General features: G+C 46.8%; 1 protein-coding gene across 1 annotated transcript in view; it reads left to right on the forward strand.

The window, feature by feature from the left end:
• The first annotated feature begins 4,748 nt into the window (after positions 1-4,748).
• EIF5B (eukaryotic translation initiation factor 5B) overlaps positions 4,749-19,266 on the forward strand; it is a 33,231-nt gene continuing 18,713 nt past the window's right edge. Inside the window, exons 1-5 of the mRNA XM_044285725.1 lie at positions 4,749-5,108; positions 6,354-6,461; positions 9,128-9,238; positions 17,287-17,354; positions 18,222-18,363. Of these exons, the coding sequence (XP_044141660.1) occupies positions 4,764-5,108; positions 6,354-6,461; positions 9,128-9,238; positions 17,287-17,354; positions 18,222-18,363 (774 nt within the window). The 5' untranslated portion in view covers positions 4,749-4,763. The remainder of the gene's footprint in view (positions 5,109-6,353; positions 6,462-9,127; positions 9,239-17,286; positions 17,355-18,221; positions 18,364-19,266) is intronic.

Genomic DNA, 19,266 nt, shown 5'->3' on the forward strand with positions numbered 1-19,266 from the left:
TTTCTCGCTCGTATTATTGGGGGACACAGGACTATGGGTATAGCTGCTGCTGCCACTAGTAGGCGACACTAGGCTGAAAAGCGTTAGCTCCTCCCCTGCCGGCTAATACCCCCTCCAGCCCGGAGAGAGTATATCAGTTTTTAGCTTGTGTCGTAGAAGGCACACCTCCCTGCTTGCAGGGCGGCTTCCTTTTTGTTATTTTTTCTTTTCCTATTAGGTATGGGAAACAGAGTAGCCTAGCCTCTCGGTCTACCCGGGGAGCAAGATCGGTGTCTGTTTCCCTCACCACGCCTACCTCCCCCAAGAAGTATAGGTGGACCAGGGCAGCCTAGCTCTCCTGCCTCCCGCCAGCCAAAGGGTCACCTGGATCCGACAAGACCCTACCCCGCCATACCAGACTCCTGCCACTTCGGGTGCCAGCTGCTGAAGAGGTAACCCTGCTGGTCCACTGAGGGAGGGTGAAGAGAGAGGATGGGGTGAGTAATCTGGAATAGGCTGAGTATTTTACAACCCCCCCACACACACACAGACTTCTCGCTTCGGGTCTCGACCACTTTGCTCAGACCACAGAGGTTCCTGCTTTTCCCCTTGTTCCGTTAGTTCCGGCTGGCCACCACGCTACCTTAGACCCAGACTTTGTTTCGGGCCTCCCCCTGGTTCGGCATGCGCCGCTCCAGGTCCCTTCGGACGACCGGAAGTGCGGCCGCAGCTTAATGTGTAGCATAGGCCACAATTCGGCTTCTCCCTCCGTGACGTAAGGGGTGGGGCTCTGCTTCCCGCCACGGCTCTGTGGGAGGATCCTTATCGCATTCCCCATGCTGATTCAGGCTGCACGCTTCTACTGGGAACACAGTAGCTGGGATCTTCTGCAAGCTGGTAGGACGGTTACATCCCTCTCCAGCCCTGAGACCAGTATTGAGTTTGGTTAGCAGCCATGTCCGAACCCACGAATGACCCCCCCCCCCCCCCCCCTGCATGCCACCAGCCACCACTTATTATGCATGCACTAAATGCTAAATTAAGTTCCCGCACAGCCAGCCAGACTCTCTATGCTCCGCATGCTGTGCGCCCAGACAGGTTCTGCCTCCCCAAGCCTACGCAGCCACATGAGCACCCTAACCGTGTGGAACCGGACTGGGACCGTGCCCTATCCCGGGCAGTAAAGGACCTATCGAAATTATCCCAATCCACCCTCTCCCTCATAGGTCGTTTGGTTGATAAATCCCCGCCTGCGCATTCCACACATTCCTCGGGCGAACAACTTAGCGGCAGACCTTCGAACAAGCGGCCCAGAGCAGGACATCATTCCTCCTGACACCTCAGCATCTCCACCCCCTCCAGGGTCACACTCGGACGCATCCTCCCTCCCAGGGGACTCGGACTCTGATATGGATCTGGAACAATCTTCCAAGATTGCTTCCATGGTGTACAGCCTAGTTACTGCTGTCTGTGCAGGATGTCTCCCCCTCCACCAGCCACCAGGGAGTGTCTTTTCTCCGCTCCAGGCAATCTCCTAAAGCCTTTCCCTTACACAACGACTTTTTGGTTGTCCTTGCAAAGGCGTGGGACCGCCCAGATCGTAGCTTTACCACATCCGAGCGACTTGATCTACTATTTTTCTGGTGGATTGTGTAGCTAAGTGGACCTCCTAAGGTGGATCCTCTGGTCGCACGTCTCGCCAAACATATTGCCATTCCTGTGGCCGATAGCTCATCCCTCCAGGATCCGGTAGATCGCTATATAGAGTCTTTTTCTAAGTCCGTTTTCGCAGCAAGTGGCTCAGCACTTCGTCCCATTTATGCTTCCGCCTGGGTGGCTAAGGCAGTCTCTGAATGGGCACTCCGGTTAAATCAGGACTTGGAGGCGGACCTCCCTCTAGCTGAGCTCCAATCTGACCCTGCAAATCTCACAGGCGGGGAAGTATCTCTGTGAGGCTTCCTTGGACGCAGGTGCACTTGTTGCCCGCTCATCGCGAATTGTGGCCTAAGGTTTGGGCAGCCGATTCATAGTCAAAGCGTTCTCTTACAGGCCTCCCTTTTTCCGGCTCCCGATTATTCGGGGCCTGGTTAGAGATTATCTCTGAGGCTACGGGCGGTAAAAGTAGCTCACCTGCCACAGGGCAGATCCAAGTGCACGTTTCGCGCTAAGCCTACAAATGCCCGGGCCCATTCCTTTTGCCGCTTCTCGGTACACGACCGGCAGCAGAAGCCCCTCCCAAGTCCTCCACGCAAGACCAGCGGAAGAAGCCATTCTTTTGGCCTCAATCAGCATGGCCCCCGCAAGCACAGCCCGCACGTTCCTCGGCCAACAAGCAGTCCTCTGCATGAGGAAGCACTCCTACCCTCATTGGAGGGGCGGTTGTCTCCTCCTTTTTTAGGAAATTTGGCAGGCCCACAACTCAGACGCGTGGACGCTCGAAATTGTAACCTTGGGTTGCAAGATCGAGTTTGCTTCTCCTCCTTCGGAACGATTCTTTCTGTCCCAGCCACCCAGAGATTCAGATTGGGCTGTCGCCTTTTTCCAGGCAATTCGGTCTCTCCTCGTTCGAGGTGTGATCTCCCCGGTTCCCCTGGAGGAACAATTCACAGGGTTTTATTCAAACCTATTTGTCATCCCCAAGAAAGAAGGATCCGTTCGACCGGTTCTGGACCTCAAGCTGCTGAACTGGTTCCTCCGGGTTCAACAATTCAGAATGAAGTCTCTTTGCTCTGTTGTTGCTTCACATATATTTTTTCTTCAATAGACATTCGGGACATGTACTTACATGTCCCAATTGCTCCGGCGCATCAGCGCTTCCTCCGCTTTGCGGTAGGGCCCCACCACCAGTTTGTCTCCCTTCCCTTCGGCTTGGCAACGGCACAGAGTCTTCGCGAAAGTGCTCGCCGCTCTCCTTGCCTTCTTCGTACCAGTGGTATCACCCCGATTCCCTATCTGGACAACATCCTGGTCAAAGCAGTGTCCTTCGGTCAGAACGAGGACAGTCTACGTATCACTCTGTATACCCTGATACGCTTTGGCTGGCTGATGAACTTCCAGAAGTCTTCCCTATGTCCCACCAGGCGAATCACTTTCCTTGGTATGATCCTCGACACGGACGCAGCGTTAGTTCGCCTCCCTCTGAACAATCGGCTAGCCCTTCTGCGGTCGGTCCGTCTTCTCCTCCGGTGCAGGTACACATCGATCCGATTTGCATGCAGGTCTTGGGTGCAATGGTCGCTTCCTTCGAGACAGTTCTGTTTGCACAATTTCACATCCATTCCCTTCAACGGGCAATTTTGTCGTCTTGGGAGAAGTCACTGGAGTCCTTGGACAGTCGCATCATCCTGTCCCCAAGGGTGTGTTCGGCACTCGGGTGGTTGCTCTCGGGCCCCAACTTTGGAGTCGGGGAAATCCTTTCTCCCGGCCTCATGGACGGTCATTACCACCGATGCCAGTCTTCAGGGTTGGGGTGGAGTCTTCCCGCCCCAGACAGTCCAAGGCGTATGGTCTTAGTCGCAATCCAAACTGCCCATCAACATCCTAGAGCTCCGGGCCATTCATCTATCCCTTCTCCATTGGACACCTCTCCTGAGGGGCCGGTCCATTCGGATCCAGTCAGACAATGACGAGGCTTACATCAACCACCAAGGGGGAACCCACAGTCAAGCGGTGATGGAGGAGTCGGCCAAAATCCTGCAGTGGGCGGAGACTCATGTACCAGCTCTATCGACTGTCTGCATTCCGGGAGTGGAGAATTGGACGGCAGATTTCCTCAGTTGGACGACCGTGGACCCAGGAGAGTGGTCTCTGCACCTGGAGGTGTTTGACTCCGTTTGTCTCCGTTGGGGCCAATCGGAGGTGGACTTGATGGCATCCAGACTCAACAACAAAGTCCCCGCCTTCTCTCGAACAAGAGATCCCCAGGTGTGCGCCGTAGACGCACTGGTGGCACCATAGGACGGGTTCTCTCTACTGTACATATTCCCTCCTCTTCCCCTCCTGCCCTGAGTTCTGCGCAGAATCAGGATGGATGGCATCCAGACGATTCTCATCGCTCCGGATTGGCCCCATAACGCGTGGTACACCGATATCATCCTCCTTCTAGAAGACATGCCATGGCCTCTTCTGCTCAGAGTCGATCTTCTCTCTCAGGGACCTGTCTTCCACCAGCACTTAGAGTTGTGGCTGTTGAAACCGCCATTCTGAAGCAGCGCGTTTTCCCTGACAAGGTCATTCACACCATGATTAAGGCCAGGGAACCAGTGCTGTTTTTTCTGCGCTTCTGTGAGGAATGTTGCCTCCCTCCACTAATACGAGCGAGAAAACAAGATTTTTGTGGACTCGCCTGTAAAATCTCTTTCTCGCTTAGTTCTTTGGGGGACACAGCTCCCACCCATTGATTTGTTATTGCCGCAGGTGATGAGGGTTGGTTTGCCGGTAGGGTCTTTTAGTTCTGGTTCGGTCCTACTGGCATTAGTTAGGTTATGGTTTTTTCCCTGTATGTTTTCCTACTGTTTGGGCACAAACTGATATACTCTCTCCAGGCTGGAGGGGGGTATAGCCGGCAGAGAAGGAGCTAACACTTTTCACCCTAGTGTCGCCTCCTAGTGGCAGCAGCAGCTATACCCCACTTTCCGGTGTCCCCCAATGAACTAAGTGAAAAATAGATTTTACAGTCCACAAAAATCAAATTTTTCTCTGCAATATGGGCACATATAAACAGGCAACAGGTCAGCCAGTTTCATTGGTACAAATCTGCTGACAGATGGCTTTTAAATGTTCAGATGTCTACTCTGTCCAATCTAAAACGAGTTTATGTTCCATCAACAGATACAAAAACTGTTCACATAGAGGTTCAGGAGAAAAATGAAGAGGACGAGGATGAAGATGATGAGGATGATGAAGATGACGCAGAAAGTGAGGAAGAGGAGGATGACGAAGGGGATAGCAGTGAGGATGAAAAATCAGCAGAAGAGAAACCTGGAAAGCCATCAGAGTCTCATTCCACTGTATCCAAACCAACTGAGAAGAAGCCTATTGTAGAGCAGAGCTCAGAGTCTGAATCTGACTCTGATGATGATCGCACCAAAGAGGAACGGGCCTATGATAAAGCAAAGAGGCGAATAGAGGTATTCCATTGCATTTACATTGAATTGATACACCTAGTAATACTGTCTTTCGTGTGAATGCAGTTTACTTGTTGAATTGAGAGATCCCTCTTTTTCAGTCTTTTTATTGAAAAGAGAACATGTGAGGACATTACCACAATAAAAGGGAACAAATAGTGCATCACCTTAAAACATGGGGTGAAGTGTATACACACATTGGACTTGTGTGCATGGGACAACAAAAATGTAGAGACCTTAGCGTTAAACCTTAGGGGTGTTCTCCAATCTCTGTCATTGAAACCATCTGATGCCCAGGTAGAATTCAAATCCAGCTGACAATGGCGGAGAATAAAGTATTCTCATGTTTTCAAAGTACTGTATCCAGGGAGGCCATTTTTTTCTTTAACATATCAACCTCATCTTGGAGAATACTAAAAAGTTACTACTGTAATTCACAATAATCCACAACCACTTCATTTTCAAATAAGGAGTTTTCCATGTCTCTGAGGATATGACTCTAGTGGCCCAAAACATAAGGCTACATTCACACGTCAGTATTTTTCTATAATCCGAATTTCGGTCCGTTTTTTGCAGATCCGTTGTTCCTGAAAATGTTTCCGTATGTCATCCGTTTGTCATCCGTTTTTTGCGGATCCGCAAAAAACGGAAACATGTATACATTTCAATAATCAAATAAAGTTGTTTGGATTTCTTTGAAAAAAAAAAAATATTTGCTATGTGTTTCCAGGAATGGATTCCGCAAAAAACGGAAGACATACGGAATGACATCCGAATGTCTTCCGTTTTTTGCGGAACCATTGACTTTGCATTGTACCAGGATCCGATTTTTCAGGAACATAATAGGACATGTTTTATATTTAAACGGACATGCGGAACGGAACAACGGAAACGGACAGCACACATTGTGCTGTCCGATTTTTTTTTTCCAGGACCCATTGAAAATGAATGGGTCCTGATCTGGTCCTGATCTGTTCCGCAAAAAACGGAACAGATCAGGAAAGAAAAAACGGACGCGTGAATGGACCCTAAGAGATTCATCTTTGTTTGGGGTTTTTGGTGATAGGTTTATCACCACTATAGGTTCTTTCCAGGGAGAATTCCTTGTGGTTTCTATACCATTTCTTTTTCTTTCCATTTGCACACTGGTTTAAACCAGTTACAAAAATAAAGCTATATTTTTCAGTTGGAATAATAAATCTCATATAGCATAGAGTTTTCTAAGGTAATGTTATCCTTTTTTTTTAGAAACGACGTTTGGACAACCAGAAAACCATTAACACACAAGTTCTTCGGGCACCAGTTATTTGTGTCCTCGGACATGTTGACACCGGAAAGACAAAAATCCTTGACAAGGTAAGTTATTCTTCTTCATTCTTGCTCCGAAGTTTACCAGGGATATTTACTTTTACAGTACATCTCATTGTGGCTCTGAGAGATGAAATCAGGAGATTGCCACTCCTGTCAAGGTAACTGTATGATGCTGGAAGCCTTCCAGTGTGTACAGCACTGCAGTAGTGAATTCATGCATCTTGCATCTCCACTACACAGTAGCCACACTAACTCTTAGTGAGCAGGGGTCACAGCACCAAGTTTTTAATCATGGGACAGGGAGCCATAGCAGTTGAAGTAGTGTGGTTTCAGAATATAGCATTCTGTCAGAGATATAAACCAATTTTTATGTATTTTTTTTGTTCTGTGTAATCCAAATTTTTTTAAAAATAAATTTAAATGCGACCTGTCATCAGATCAGCGCTATGTAACTAATTATGTGCTGCTGCTGCTCTTATCATACTGTTCCCATCCTTAAAGGGGTTATCCCATCAAAATGAATAGGTTTAAATCAGTCCTCAATGCGATATTGTTCATTTTCATAAATATAATGATTTACCTAATTTGCACCATATTCAATATAATCCTCCCCCAATTACCTCACTGTTGTTGCTTGTTCTCCCTTGGTTACGGCCACCTTTCACCAGCCCAAAGCAATTGCCGCGCATGCGCTGCGTCCGGAACAACCCTGATATACACTGTGGATGCCTTTCTTCCATGAACGCGCTCGGCGTCCGTGCATGCGCGGTTTTACAATTTCGTGTTTAGCTTCGGAATCGTAGTCGCCCATGCTATGTAAGTGATAGAGTACAAAAGATTTGATGCCTAAAATCGCCTGTTTCAGTGTCAAATGTCACTGCACATGTCCACAAGTACAAGTAAAGGTCTGGCCATTATGATACACATGAAAAAAAAATTTGAGAATTCATTGTGGAGCACATGGACTTAGAATGGCTGTCATCACAGAGGGGAGGACAAAAAGGATCAGAGGGACAAATGGGGGATGTCATCAGAGAGGGGGGGGGACAATACAGAGGCAGAGGGACATAGACACGGTACGGCTGACACGGGAGCGCGCACGCAGGCAGGGTAGGCAGAGTCAGTGGAGCTGCAGAGCGCTCATTCCGCTGTAAGTCAATACAGAGGACAACGCCCCATGACTGAGCGGCTTGAAGAGCGGGAAAGCGATGCGACGGCCTGAAAATTTAAAGGTGGGATAACCCCTTTAAATGTTGCTTGTTTTTAATTACTGCTATTTTGAAGAAATCGGTGAGTCACGAAGCTGCTGCGGTAAGCCCACCCATCCAGTTCTGATTGATATGCGTCCATGTCAGTCAGAGCTGGATGGGCGGACTTATAGCAGCAACTCTTAGGCTACTTTCACACTGGCGTTTTGGTTTCCGTTTGTGAGATCCGTTCCCCTAATGCATTCTGAATAGATAAGGATCCGTTCAGAATGCATCAGTTTGCCTCTGTTCTGCCTCCATTCCGCTCTGGAGGTGGACACCAAAACATTGCTTGCAGCGTTTTGGTGTCCGTCTGACGATGCTGAGGCAAACGGATCCGTCCTGACACACAATGTAAGTCAATGGGGACGGATCTGTTTTCACTGACGCAATATGGCACAATAGAAAACTGATCCATCCCGTATCGACTTTTAATGGTGTTCAAGACTGATCTGTTTTGGCTATGTTACAGATAATGCAAACGGATCCGTTCTGAACGGATGCAGATGGATGTATTATCTGAACGGAATTGTTTGTGCAGATCCATGACGGATCCGCACCAAACGCGAGTGTGAAAGTAGCCTAAGACTCAGCTGCTGATTAGAAACTAGCAACAATTAGGGATATGAACAGAACAATGAGAGCAGCCGCAGCATGTAATTAGTTATAGTGCCCATCTGATGACAGGTTTCCTTTCATTTAGGACTGGGTATCAGAAATTAGATCAGCAGGCAGCATGATCCTAAAGGGCTTTTCCAGGATTTTAATATTTTTATATTTGTGGCCTGTTCTAAGAATAGGTAACAAATATTTGATTGCCAAGGGTCGGACACCCCGCACCTCCAACTATCCGCTTTTCTGCAGTAGCGCTGGTAGTCGGCACCAAACTACACCGCTCTGTCCATTGTGTGGTAGACAGAGCTGGTTGCTGCAGCACTGCTCCCATTCACTGTACAATAGACAGCTGTGTAGTTCCGACACAACTGCAGTACAGCTGATGGGTGGGGGTGCAAGTTATGAAACCCCCACTGATTAGATTTTGATGGCCTATCCTGAGCATATACCATCAGTATTAAAATTGCGGAAAAACCCAATTACAAAATAATTTTTATAACATAGTAGATGCAATTCAATAAAAAAAAAATTGTTGTGAAGATGTTCTCCGCCTTTAACCCATGTTTTCTTTGTCTGCTATTGTTAAAAATAAAGTGCAGAGTTTTTTCCATAGCTGTGACTGCAAGGCTCAAGAAAAATAACTTTAAGCTACAAATAACAAGCAGCAAGTAAGGGAGTAGTACAGTAGAGGGAATATGGCGAGAATGAAATGGACTGTAAACTTCTACTATACTCTGCTTAGATTGTCATTATTTTTGTCCTTTTGGAATCTCCCATTAAAACAATGTCCTATTATGGGCACATTTGCACACTGATATATTGTTTGCTTTGTTTCTTTTAACTCTGTAGTTGCGTCATACTAATGTACAAGACGGTGAAGCTGGAGGTATCACTCAGCAGATTGGTGCCACCAATGTCCCCTTGGATGCTGTAAAAGAACAGACAAAAATGGTTAAAAATGTAAGTATTACATCACTTTGTGGCTGCCAGTGGCTTGCTTACTATGGACGCAGACCATGCCACTGCTTTGGGGCTGCTCGACACTGAAATTCCTCTGTTCCTGGCAGATTCACAGCATTTTCAGACCACCACCACTGTGGGAGCTCAGCACAAAGAAATGTACAGCTTCCATTAATAGCAATAGTAACTGTATGAATTTCTCTGCCGTGAGCTCTAGTGGTGGCTGCAGGAAGGCAGTTTTCTAATAATACTGTGTGAAGGGAAGCAGATTTATGTACTTGTCTGATGTAAATACATAGAAAAATTTGCTGTTCCGAATCAGTGCCGTATTTATGAAGCACCTGTTCCACTTTTTCTGATAAAATGGGTGAAACGAAGGGCGCCTTTTTTATTACATGTAATACATGTGAAAAAGTTCCAGACCACAGAAGGGGTGGCACTGCTTTCTTTTCCTTTCTTTAACAAAACCGGATCTCCCAACACTGGGTCTGCTCTACCACTCGTGGCGGTGCTTCTGCCTCGAAGTCTTTCAAATGTGCAACAAAGAAGAAACAGCTAGGTGACACTCATCAAAAATTGGATGTTCTTTATTCCAGATGCCATAAACATTCACTGATACAGGCATGGGGTGGACAAACAAACGGTGCAGGCAAGTAGCTTGTGGCGATTGGCCGTTTTGCGCTTTAGCACTTCATCGGGCCACTAACATTCTTTTAGGCTACTTTCACACTTGCGGCAGGACGGATCCGACAGGCTGTTCACTCTGTCAGATCTGTACTTCCGCTATTTCGCCATGCAGCCGGACTGCCGCTCGTCCCCATTGACTATAATGGAGACGAGGCGGAGCTCCGGCGCAGTACGGCAGTTCGCGGTGAGATGCCGCCGGACTAAAAAAGTCGGACATGCAGGACTTTTAATCTGGCGTCGAAATAGCGGAAGGACGGATCCGACAGGGTGAACAGCCTGTCGGATCTGTCCTGCCGCAAGTGTGAAAGTACCCTTATGCGCCACACATTAATTCCATCACAGACGAACCGGCCAAATACATATATATTCCAACAATGTGCAAAATAAAACGAACAACAAAGATACATGTACTTTTACAGAAATACTACAAGATCAGTTGTCATTCAGTCCCAGGGGGCCCATAGCTCTGGAGGTCATAATCCATTTTGCTTGCTTCCTTAGGAGGGTGCGATGTCTCCCCCTGCGCACAATCTCAATCCCTGCAAACCTCAACACCTTACTATTACCATCATGCTCAGATTTCACATGTTCTATTAGTCGTGGGCAACCTTTCCCTGTGACAATTGAGTTAAAGGAAACCTGTCACCAGGATTTTGCGCATAGAGCTGGGGACATGGGCTGCTAGATGGCCACTAGCACATCTGCAGTACCCAGGTCCCATAGCTCTCTGCGCTTTTATTGTGTTAAAAAAGTTTTGATTGATATGCAAATGACCTGATATGAGTCCTGTATCCGGAGATGAGTCAAGCGGAAAGGAGCCCAGCACCGCCCCGCGTCCTCCGAATCTCCTCCTTGCTGGCTGACGTCACAGAGCTGGAGTGTAGAAATCTCGCGATGTGCGAGCTAGCGCATGCGTAATTCGTTCCCTGTGCTGATGCCAGTACAGGGAATGAACATGATGCTGACACTGCGCATGCGCTAGCTCGCGCATCGCGAGATTTCGGCGCTCCAGCTCTGTGACGTCAGCCAGCAAGGAGGAGATTCGGAGGACGCGGGGCGGTGCTGGGCTCCTTTCCGCTTGACTCATCTCCGGATACAGGACTCATATCAGGTCATTTGCATATCAATCAAAACTGTTTTTTAACACAATAAAAGCGCAGAGAGCTATGGGACCTGGGTACTGCAGATGTGCTAGCGGCCATCTAGCAGCCCATGTCCCCAGCTCTATGCGCAAAAAATCCTGGTGACAGGTTTCCTTTAACATTTTCACTAAATGTCTCACCAAGGCTCCTAATGGTTTTTCCTATTTAAAACCTACCACAGACACATAATAAGAGGTACACTACATATTTACTTTTGCAAGTTATCAAGGTATTAACTTTGTGATGTAAGCCACCAAAAAACAGTAAATTCCATTGGGGATTGTACTTGCAGTAGGAACAATTACCGCAACTGTGGTTTCCTGTAGGTACCCAGTCTTTTAACCATATATATCATATTGGTTCCACAAAACGACTCCTATCCAACCTATCTTTCAAAGTGTGACTTCTGAAGGCTACTAACGGTTTAGACCCTCTGATCTCCTTTAAACTATCGTTCCTTTCCACTATATCCCAATTTTCTCATCACTTTCTTAATCTGATCTGCCATTGGACTATATTTAAAGGAGAAAACGAAATGTTTCTGATTTGTTCTTTCTCTTCCTAACATTTGTGCTTCCTGATGTCAACACACTTCGGTCCAAAGATGAAGCCTTCTGCATGGCCTCATTCAAAACTCTCCTCCGTCCCGTTAATCCTTCTTAATCTAATAAACTGTCCATATGGGACTGCTCTTTTTACACTATCCGGGGGATAACTGGAGAAATGTAGAAGTGAATTGCGGTACCCCTCAGTGACCAAGTCACTATCTTTTACCAATACCAAAACATCCAAAAGTTCTAATTTGGAGCCTCCAAAATTATGGGTGAACCTCATATTCATTTTATTCCCTGTATTGAGATATTTTACGAACTCCCTGAACAGAAGCTCTGTGCCCGACCAAATCATAATTACATCATCTATGAATCTTAGAGCTGTATATAGGAGACAAAGGGATTCTCCACTAAATATACATATTTAGATATGCAAGATTAAGGCCTCTTTCACACTTGCGTTGTCCGGATCCGGCGTGTACTCCACTTGCCGGAATTACACGCCGGATCCGGAAAAACGCAAGTGTACTGAAAGCATTTGAAGACGGATCCGTCTTCAAAATGCTTTCAGTGTTACTATGGCACCCAGGACGCTATTAAAGTCCTGGTTGCCATAGTAGGAGCGGGGGAGCGGTATATTTACAGTCCGTGCGGCTCCCGGGGCGCTCCAGAGTGACGTCAGAGCGCCCCATACGCATGGATGATGTGCCATGCGAGCACGTCATCCATGTGCGTGGGGCGCCCTGACGTCACTCTGGAGTGCCCCGGGAGCCGCACGGACGGTAAGTATGCTGCTCCCCCGCTACACTTTACCATGGCTGCCAGGACTTTGGCGTCCCGGCAGCCATGGTAACCACTCTAAAAAAGCTAAACGTCGTATCCGGCAATGCGCCGAAACAACGTTTAGCTTAAGGCCGGATCCGGATCAATGCCTTTCAATGGGCATTAATTCCGGATCCGGCCTTGCGGCTAGTCTTCAGGATTTTTGGCCGGAGCAAAAAGCGCAGCATGCTGCGGTATTTTCTCCGGCCAAAAAACGTTTCGTTCCGGAACTGAAGACATCCTGATGCATCCTGAACGGATTTCACTCCATTCAGAATGCATTAGGATAAAGCTGATCAGGATTCTTCCGGCATAGAGCCCCGACGACGGAACTCTATGCCGGAAGACAAGAACGCAGGTGTGAAAGAGCCCTAAGACAGTGATAGAGTGCGCAATCTGCCACAAGGGGGAGATGGACCTCGCACCCTCCTAAGGAAAAAAGCAAAATGGATTATGCACTCTGGAGCTATGGGGCCCTCTGGGACTTAATGACAAAAATGGTCTTGGAGTATTTCTGTAAAAGTATATGCATCTTAATGGAGGTCTCAAAAAAGGTGTCATCAATGAGGTGGAATACTGCTACCTGAGGCAGAATTCACCCCAGATAGCCACATTTTATGGACTACCAAAGATCCATAAGGGGTTATCTCCCTTGAAGAGTCGCCCTATTGTATCTGGGGTGAACTCGAGTACCCAGAATAGTGGTATCTATATCGATAAGATTTTTAAGGGTTTTGTGTCGGCCCTCCCCTCATTTACAAGGGACACAATGGACTTTTTAAGGAAAATTTAAACTATCAATTTAGAACCATCATGCTCCCTTGCGAGCATTGATGTAGAATCATTATATAGTTCAATTCCTCATTCGAAAGGACTTATGGCAGTAGCAGAGTTTTTAAAGACCAGGGCAGTCTGTTATCATGCCCATAATGAATTTGTGTTGACTCTCCTGGAATTCGTCGTGACGCATAATAATTTTTTTATTTGATTCGCGCTTCCACCAGCTCAGGGGGACCGCTATAGGGAGCCTGTGTGCCCCCACTTATGCTAATCTCCTCCTGGGCTTGTGGGAGGATAATGTGGACTTTCCTGATATTCAATCATGGTGGTGTGACAAAATTGTCTTCTGGACACGTTACATAGACTGTCTTTGTTATCTGGAATGGTAACCTGGATGAATTCAAATCATTTGTCTGGATGTTGAATACGAATGAGATTGGTCTGGCATTTTTCTTTGAGTTTCATCCAGACACCTTAACGTTTCTAGATGTCAGAGTTACCAAGGAGATGGACAAATTAGTCACAACCATCTTCAGGAAGACCACCACCACAAATAATTTACTTCACTGGGAAAGTTACCATCCCACGAACCTAAAAAAAGATACCTCGTGGCCAGTATTTGTGAATGAAGTGAAACTGTTCAGACCCAGAGTTTTTATTGTGAATCAAGAAAGCTTCATGACTGCTTTAGGGCAAGAGGGTATCCCCAGCAGGTCCCTAGTAATGCCTTCCAGAATGCCGAGTCACGGGAACAGAATACTCTTTTGGTCCCTAAGGAACTAGATCCCAAGGGGGTCATCAGGATTGTCTCCACTTTCGATGTTTAGAATCGGAGGGTGAGGGAGATACTTGAGAAATATTGGTCAATCCTCCAGATGGATCCAGACGTGAATGATGTTTTATTACCCCGCCCGAGTATCACATTCAGACGTGGTAGATGTTTACGAGACTGATTGGTCCACAGCAACTTCTCATGTCCAGTTTCAACTGGGACATGGTGCGACAGGAAACCATTGGGTACTTACTGGTGTGGGACATGCTCGGCCTGTCGTTATGTTAGGAATTCAAATGTCAATGTATGTTCAGCCACAAATAGAAGTTATACCGTAAGGGATTTTCTCAATTGCAGGAGCAAAGGGGTAGTGTACCTCTGTTAGTGCTCCTGTCCCTTGGATTATGTGGGGAAAACATTCAGAGAATTTCGCCGTTGTATCCTTGAGTATGTAAATGACATCAAGATAAAGAACACTCCCCTGGCAAATCGCATGTGGGAATGTCATAATGGAGACCTTAGGTCATTATCTTTCTTGGCATTGGAACTGATCCCCCAAGAAAGGTGACTGGGACTGTAGAATCCTCCTAAAAGAAACTAACTGGATTTATAGGTTCCGGTCTCAGTCACCCAGGGGATTGAATGAGACTTGCCTTCGCTTGTTATATCTGATGGGTTGCCCCTGATCTGTACTTAATTGCTTCACCTCTTTTCTCTGACAGACATGAATATCTACGCAGAAAGCGTCATTTTTTCACTATATAAAAACTGTCTTCTATCTGATGGGTAATTGAATATTTATATTCATTATAATTGCATAGTGATGCGTTTTGTCATGGGAGAGCTCTCTCACGTGTCTTTATTGGACCATCAGCATCTTTGCTATTTCTTCCCTATATATAATGTCCTGATTCATGCCAACTGTAATAAATTGGTAACAAAACTGATACCAATTCCCCGCCCTCTTGTAGCTACACATTTAGTTGTATTCAGTAATGTAGTATAGAATGAGCATTTATACTGTTATATATATTGTCATCTATTTAATAAGTGTGTTCAAGTATTGTCCCCTTATAAATAGATTCTATTATGGTGTCCCCTTTTATCTTTACTATTTCCCCCTTTATATTGCGGTAGGGGGTGAAGCCTTTAGGGAGGACACAAGTGAATCCGCCATTCATTTTCTTCCAGAGATGCGGGCAGCGTGCCCAGATTGTGTTATCTGGTGCCCCTAGTCTCCTGCTGGCCTCGGACCTATGCGTTCCACGATTGTTGTACGTCGAACGCGCAGCCCTCTTTGTTTGCCCCACATTACTACGCATTCCCCGGTGGATATAGGTGGAACGCACCGCCATCTTGGTTTAATCTATGGCGGTTCAGAGAGAGGTGTGGAGACGCGCTTCCAGGTGAGGCCTGGGGTGCATAATGTCTGTGGATAATTGGTTAGGGATATTGGTTAGGGATAATAGGGGAGGTCAGTATTGGACTGCCACCCAATGTTAGTGGCAATTTGCGATCATGAGACCATGGGGGACGGATCTATGTGTTGAGCTGACAAATCTGGTTGAAGCCCGCCCAGGATTCCATCATTTAAATGAGTCCATTCCCTTGGCAAAATGAAGCTGTTACTTTGCCCCCTGGAGCCCCCCAGCAGAATATCCTGCATCTGTGAGAGGACTGGACCAACACGCTATCCATCTGAATCAGCTAAGTTGCTTTGCATTGTCAAAAATTGTTGCTAACACTATCTAATATGTGGTGAACTGATAGTGTATTTAAGTGTCCACACATTGTGAATAAGTACTCCATTTTAAAGGCTTAAAGGGGTTCTGCACTTTCATTTATCTGATTATCTATCCTCTGGATAGATCATCAGCTTCTGATCGGCGAGGGTCCGACACCCGGGACCCCTGCCGATCAGCTGTTTGAGAAGGCAGCGGCGCTCCAGCAGCACCGCGGCCTTCTCACTGTTTACCGTCGTCCTCACTTGAATGGAGCTTAGCCGCACCCACGCTAGTTGATACTAGTCGTGACGTCAGTGGGCCGGCGGTAAACAGTGAGAAGGCCGCGGAGCTGCTGGAGCGCCACTGCCTTCTCAAACAGCTGATCGACGGGGGTCCCCGGTGTCGGACCCCCACCGATCAGAAGCTGCTGATCTATCCAGAGGACAGATCATCAGTTAAATTAAAGTGCAGAACCCCTTTAACGCCTCTTACCTCGTCACAGATGTTTTCTTGTCTGGAGTGCTCCAGCAATGTTTTGATTTGTCGGTTATTTATGTTTACTCTGTATATTGCAACCTATTACCATACTGGTGCTTTTAGTCCCCTGATGAACCTTTATCTGTATTAGGAAACGTGTTGGGCCATTGTATGTCGTGTCAGAAACTGATCGGACTATATAAGGACAGGTGAGCCCAGGAACGTGGACAGAGTGCACCTACCTTTTTAAGGTGCATCTCTGGGCTGAGCAGTCTCTCTTTTAGGGCAAGAATAGGGACATATATATTCTAATCCTCTGTCCTTATCCGCACGTTGTGCACGTCTGATCTGCAACTACAGGAAACATTTGGTTGAAGTTATTGCTGCCAAAGGAGGTTCAACAAGTTATTAAATCGAAGGGTTCACATACTTTTTCCACCTGCACTGTGAATGTTTACATGGTTTGTACAATAAAAACATGGTAACATTTCATTCTTTGTGTGTTATTAGTTTAAGCAGACTGTGATTGTCTATTGTTGTGACTTAGATGAAGATCAGATCACATTTTATGACCAATTTGTGCATAAATCCATATAATTCCAAAGGGTTCACATACTTTTTCTTGCAACTGTATATCTTTGTTTTATTTTGCACATTGTTGGCATATATGTATTTGGCCGGTTCGTCTGTGACGGAATCAATGTGTTCCGCACAGATGAAGTGGCGCATAAAAGTGACTTAATCACATCAGAATGTTCGCTACTTGCCTGCGCTGTTTATCTGCCCCATGCCTGTATTGGTGAATGTTTATGGCATCTGGAATAAAGGAACATCCACTTTTTGGTGAGTGGCGCCTAGTTGTTTCTTCTTTTTTTTGTACGTGTAATACGTGTATTTCTCATGTCATAAAATATCGTACATACACCAGAAATCTGGAGAGTCACACTTTGCATTCTGTGTTGCCTGGGAACATTTCGCAAACGCATACTGGGAAACTTAGTGGGCTGGGGGGCCTAATGCTAAGTTTTGCTATGAGATCTATGATGAACAATACGCAATCTGTAATCAATTATTTTCTAAATGTTATCTTCAGTTTGATCGGGAGACCATCAAGATTCCAGGAATGCTCATTATTGATACACCAGGTCACGAGTCTTTCAGGTATCATCTTGCTAACCATTTCCAAGTTTCCTCTAAAATTGTCATTCCCTCCAGCTTAGATAAGATTTATGATCATGTTGTACTGAAAGATCTAAGCTGTACCCTATATGCCCCTTTTTCTTCCTGAAAAGTGAACAACTGCAGTATCAGACACAGCCCATGGGACACTTTCTGTAAGAAAGCAGACAAATCTAACCTCATACGACCCCTTAAAGGGGTTGTGTCATCTGAGACATTGATGGCATATGCCTTGGATATGCCATCAATGTAACATAAGTGTGGGTCTTAGCTCAGGGACCCGCTCCTATCTACAGAAGGGTCCTCCCAAAGAGAAGGAGAGTGCATCACACTAGCACAGCCACCCTCTATTCACCGTTATGGGAGTTCTTAAAAGTAGCCAAACCAGCTGGCTCGGCTTTTACCGGCAGTCCCATAGAGGAGAATGGAGAAGTGGCCATGCATGTGCACTGTGCTCTACATTCACTGCTCTGGGACTACTGAAAAAAGCTTGGTTATTTTTGGAACTCCCATAGCAGTGAATGAAGAGCACCTCCACGTGTACAGTGTGCTCTCGTTTACTTCAGGGGTCCTATTCTGGAGAAAGGAGCGGGTCCCAGAGATGGGACCTGCACCTATCTGAATTTGATTGGATATTCTAGTGAAGTGATATGCTATCAAAGTCTGAGATGGACCAATACCTTTAAAATCCCAGTGTTTCTGGTTCTGCTCTATATTGCCGGTTGTCTCACATACCTGTTTTCTGTCTGAAAAGTTTTCTGTGGCTCGCTTACTTTGTGCATGCCTATAGGTCACATTGTAACAGGGTTACAGTATTAATTCTCAATATATTGTTTTCTAAATTTCAAGTAACCTGAGGAACCGTGGAAGTTCTCTATGTGACATTGCCATCCTGGTAGTTGATATCATGCATGGATTGGAGCCACAGACCATTGAGTCATTAAACTTGCTGAAGACTAAGAAGTGTCCTTTTATTGTAGCGCTAAACAAGGTAAGAATCTTTTTCTTTTCTCGCCCATATTTATTGGGGGACACAGAAACCGTGGTATAGCTACGTCCTCTAGGAGGTGTTGACACTAGATAAAGCTGTTTGCTCCTCCCCTGGCAGCTATACCCCCTCCAGCCTGGAGAGAGAGCTTCAGTTTTTTCTAGTGTCAATAGGAGGCAAGACCCCCCTGCTCTGCAGGGATCTCCTGAAGATTTTTTATTTTAGTTTTTTTTTTTTCTTCCTTTTCCAGATGGAAAAACAGTGGCTCGCCTCCCTGTTCTCCCGGGGTCGAGTTGCGCCAGTGCCGGTCACCCGCACTGCTGCCTCCCCCCACAGAAGACAAGGTGGACCAGGGCAACCTCGCTCCCCTGCATCCTGCCAGCCAAGGGGTCACCCATCCAAGCCCCCCTTTTCCAGCGTCCTGCCACTACCATGCCCTAATCGGCTGTGTGCAGGGGCCCTGTGAGCCATCTTGCGGCCTGCTAGGCTGCAAAACTTCGTCCCATGGGGGGGGCGGCGGTTATTGGGCCTCTCTGGCGCGAATTATTCCTGCCACACTCCCCCCTCCCCCAGAAACATGCTGAGCTCCGCCCCCGGTCCTCAACTGGCCTTAAAGGAAACCTGTCACCAGGATTTTGCGCATAGAGCTGGGGACATGGGCTGCTAGATGGCCACTAGCACATCTGCAGTACCCAGGTCCCATAGCTCTCTGCGCTTTTATTGTGTTAAAAAACAGTTTTGGTTGATATGCAAATGACCTGATGTGTCCTGTAGCCGGAGATGAGTCAAGCGGAAAGGAGCCCAGCACCGCCCCGCGTCCTCCGAATCTCCTCCTTGCTGGCTGACGTCACAGAGCTAGAGCGCCGAAATCTCGCGCTGCGTGAGCTAGCGCATGCGTAGTTCGTT

Source organism: Bufo gargarizans, chromosome 3 (assembly GCF_014858855.1).
Source record: "Bufo gargarizans isolate SCDJY-AF-19 chromosome 3, ASM1485885v1, whole genome shotgun sequence".
NCBI lineage: Eukaryota > Metazoa > Chordata > Amphibia > Anura > Bufonidae > Bufo > Bufo gargarizans.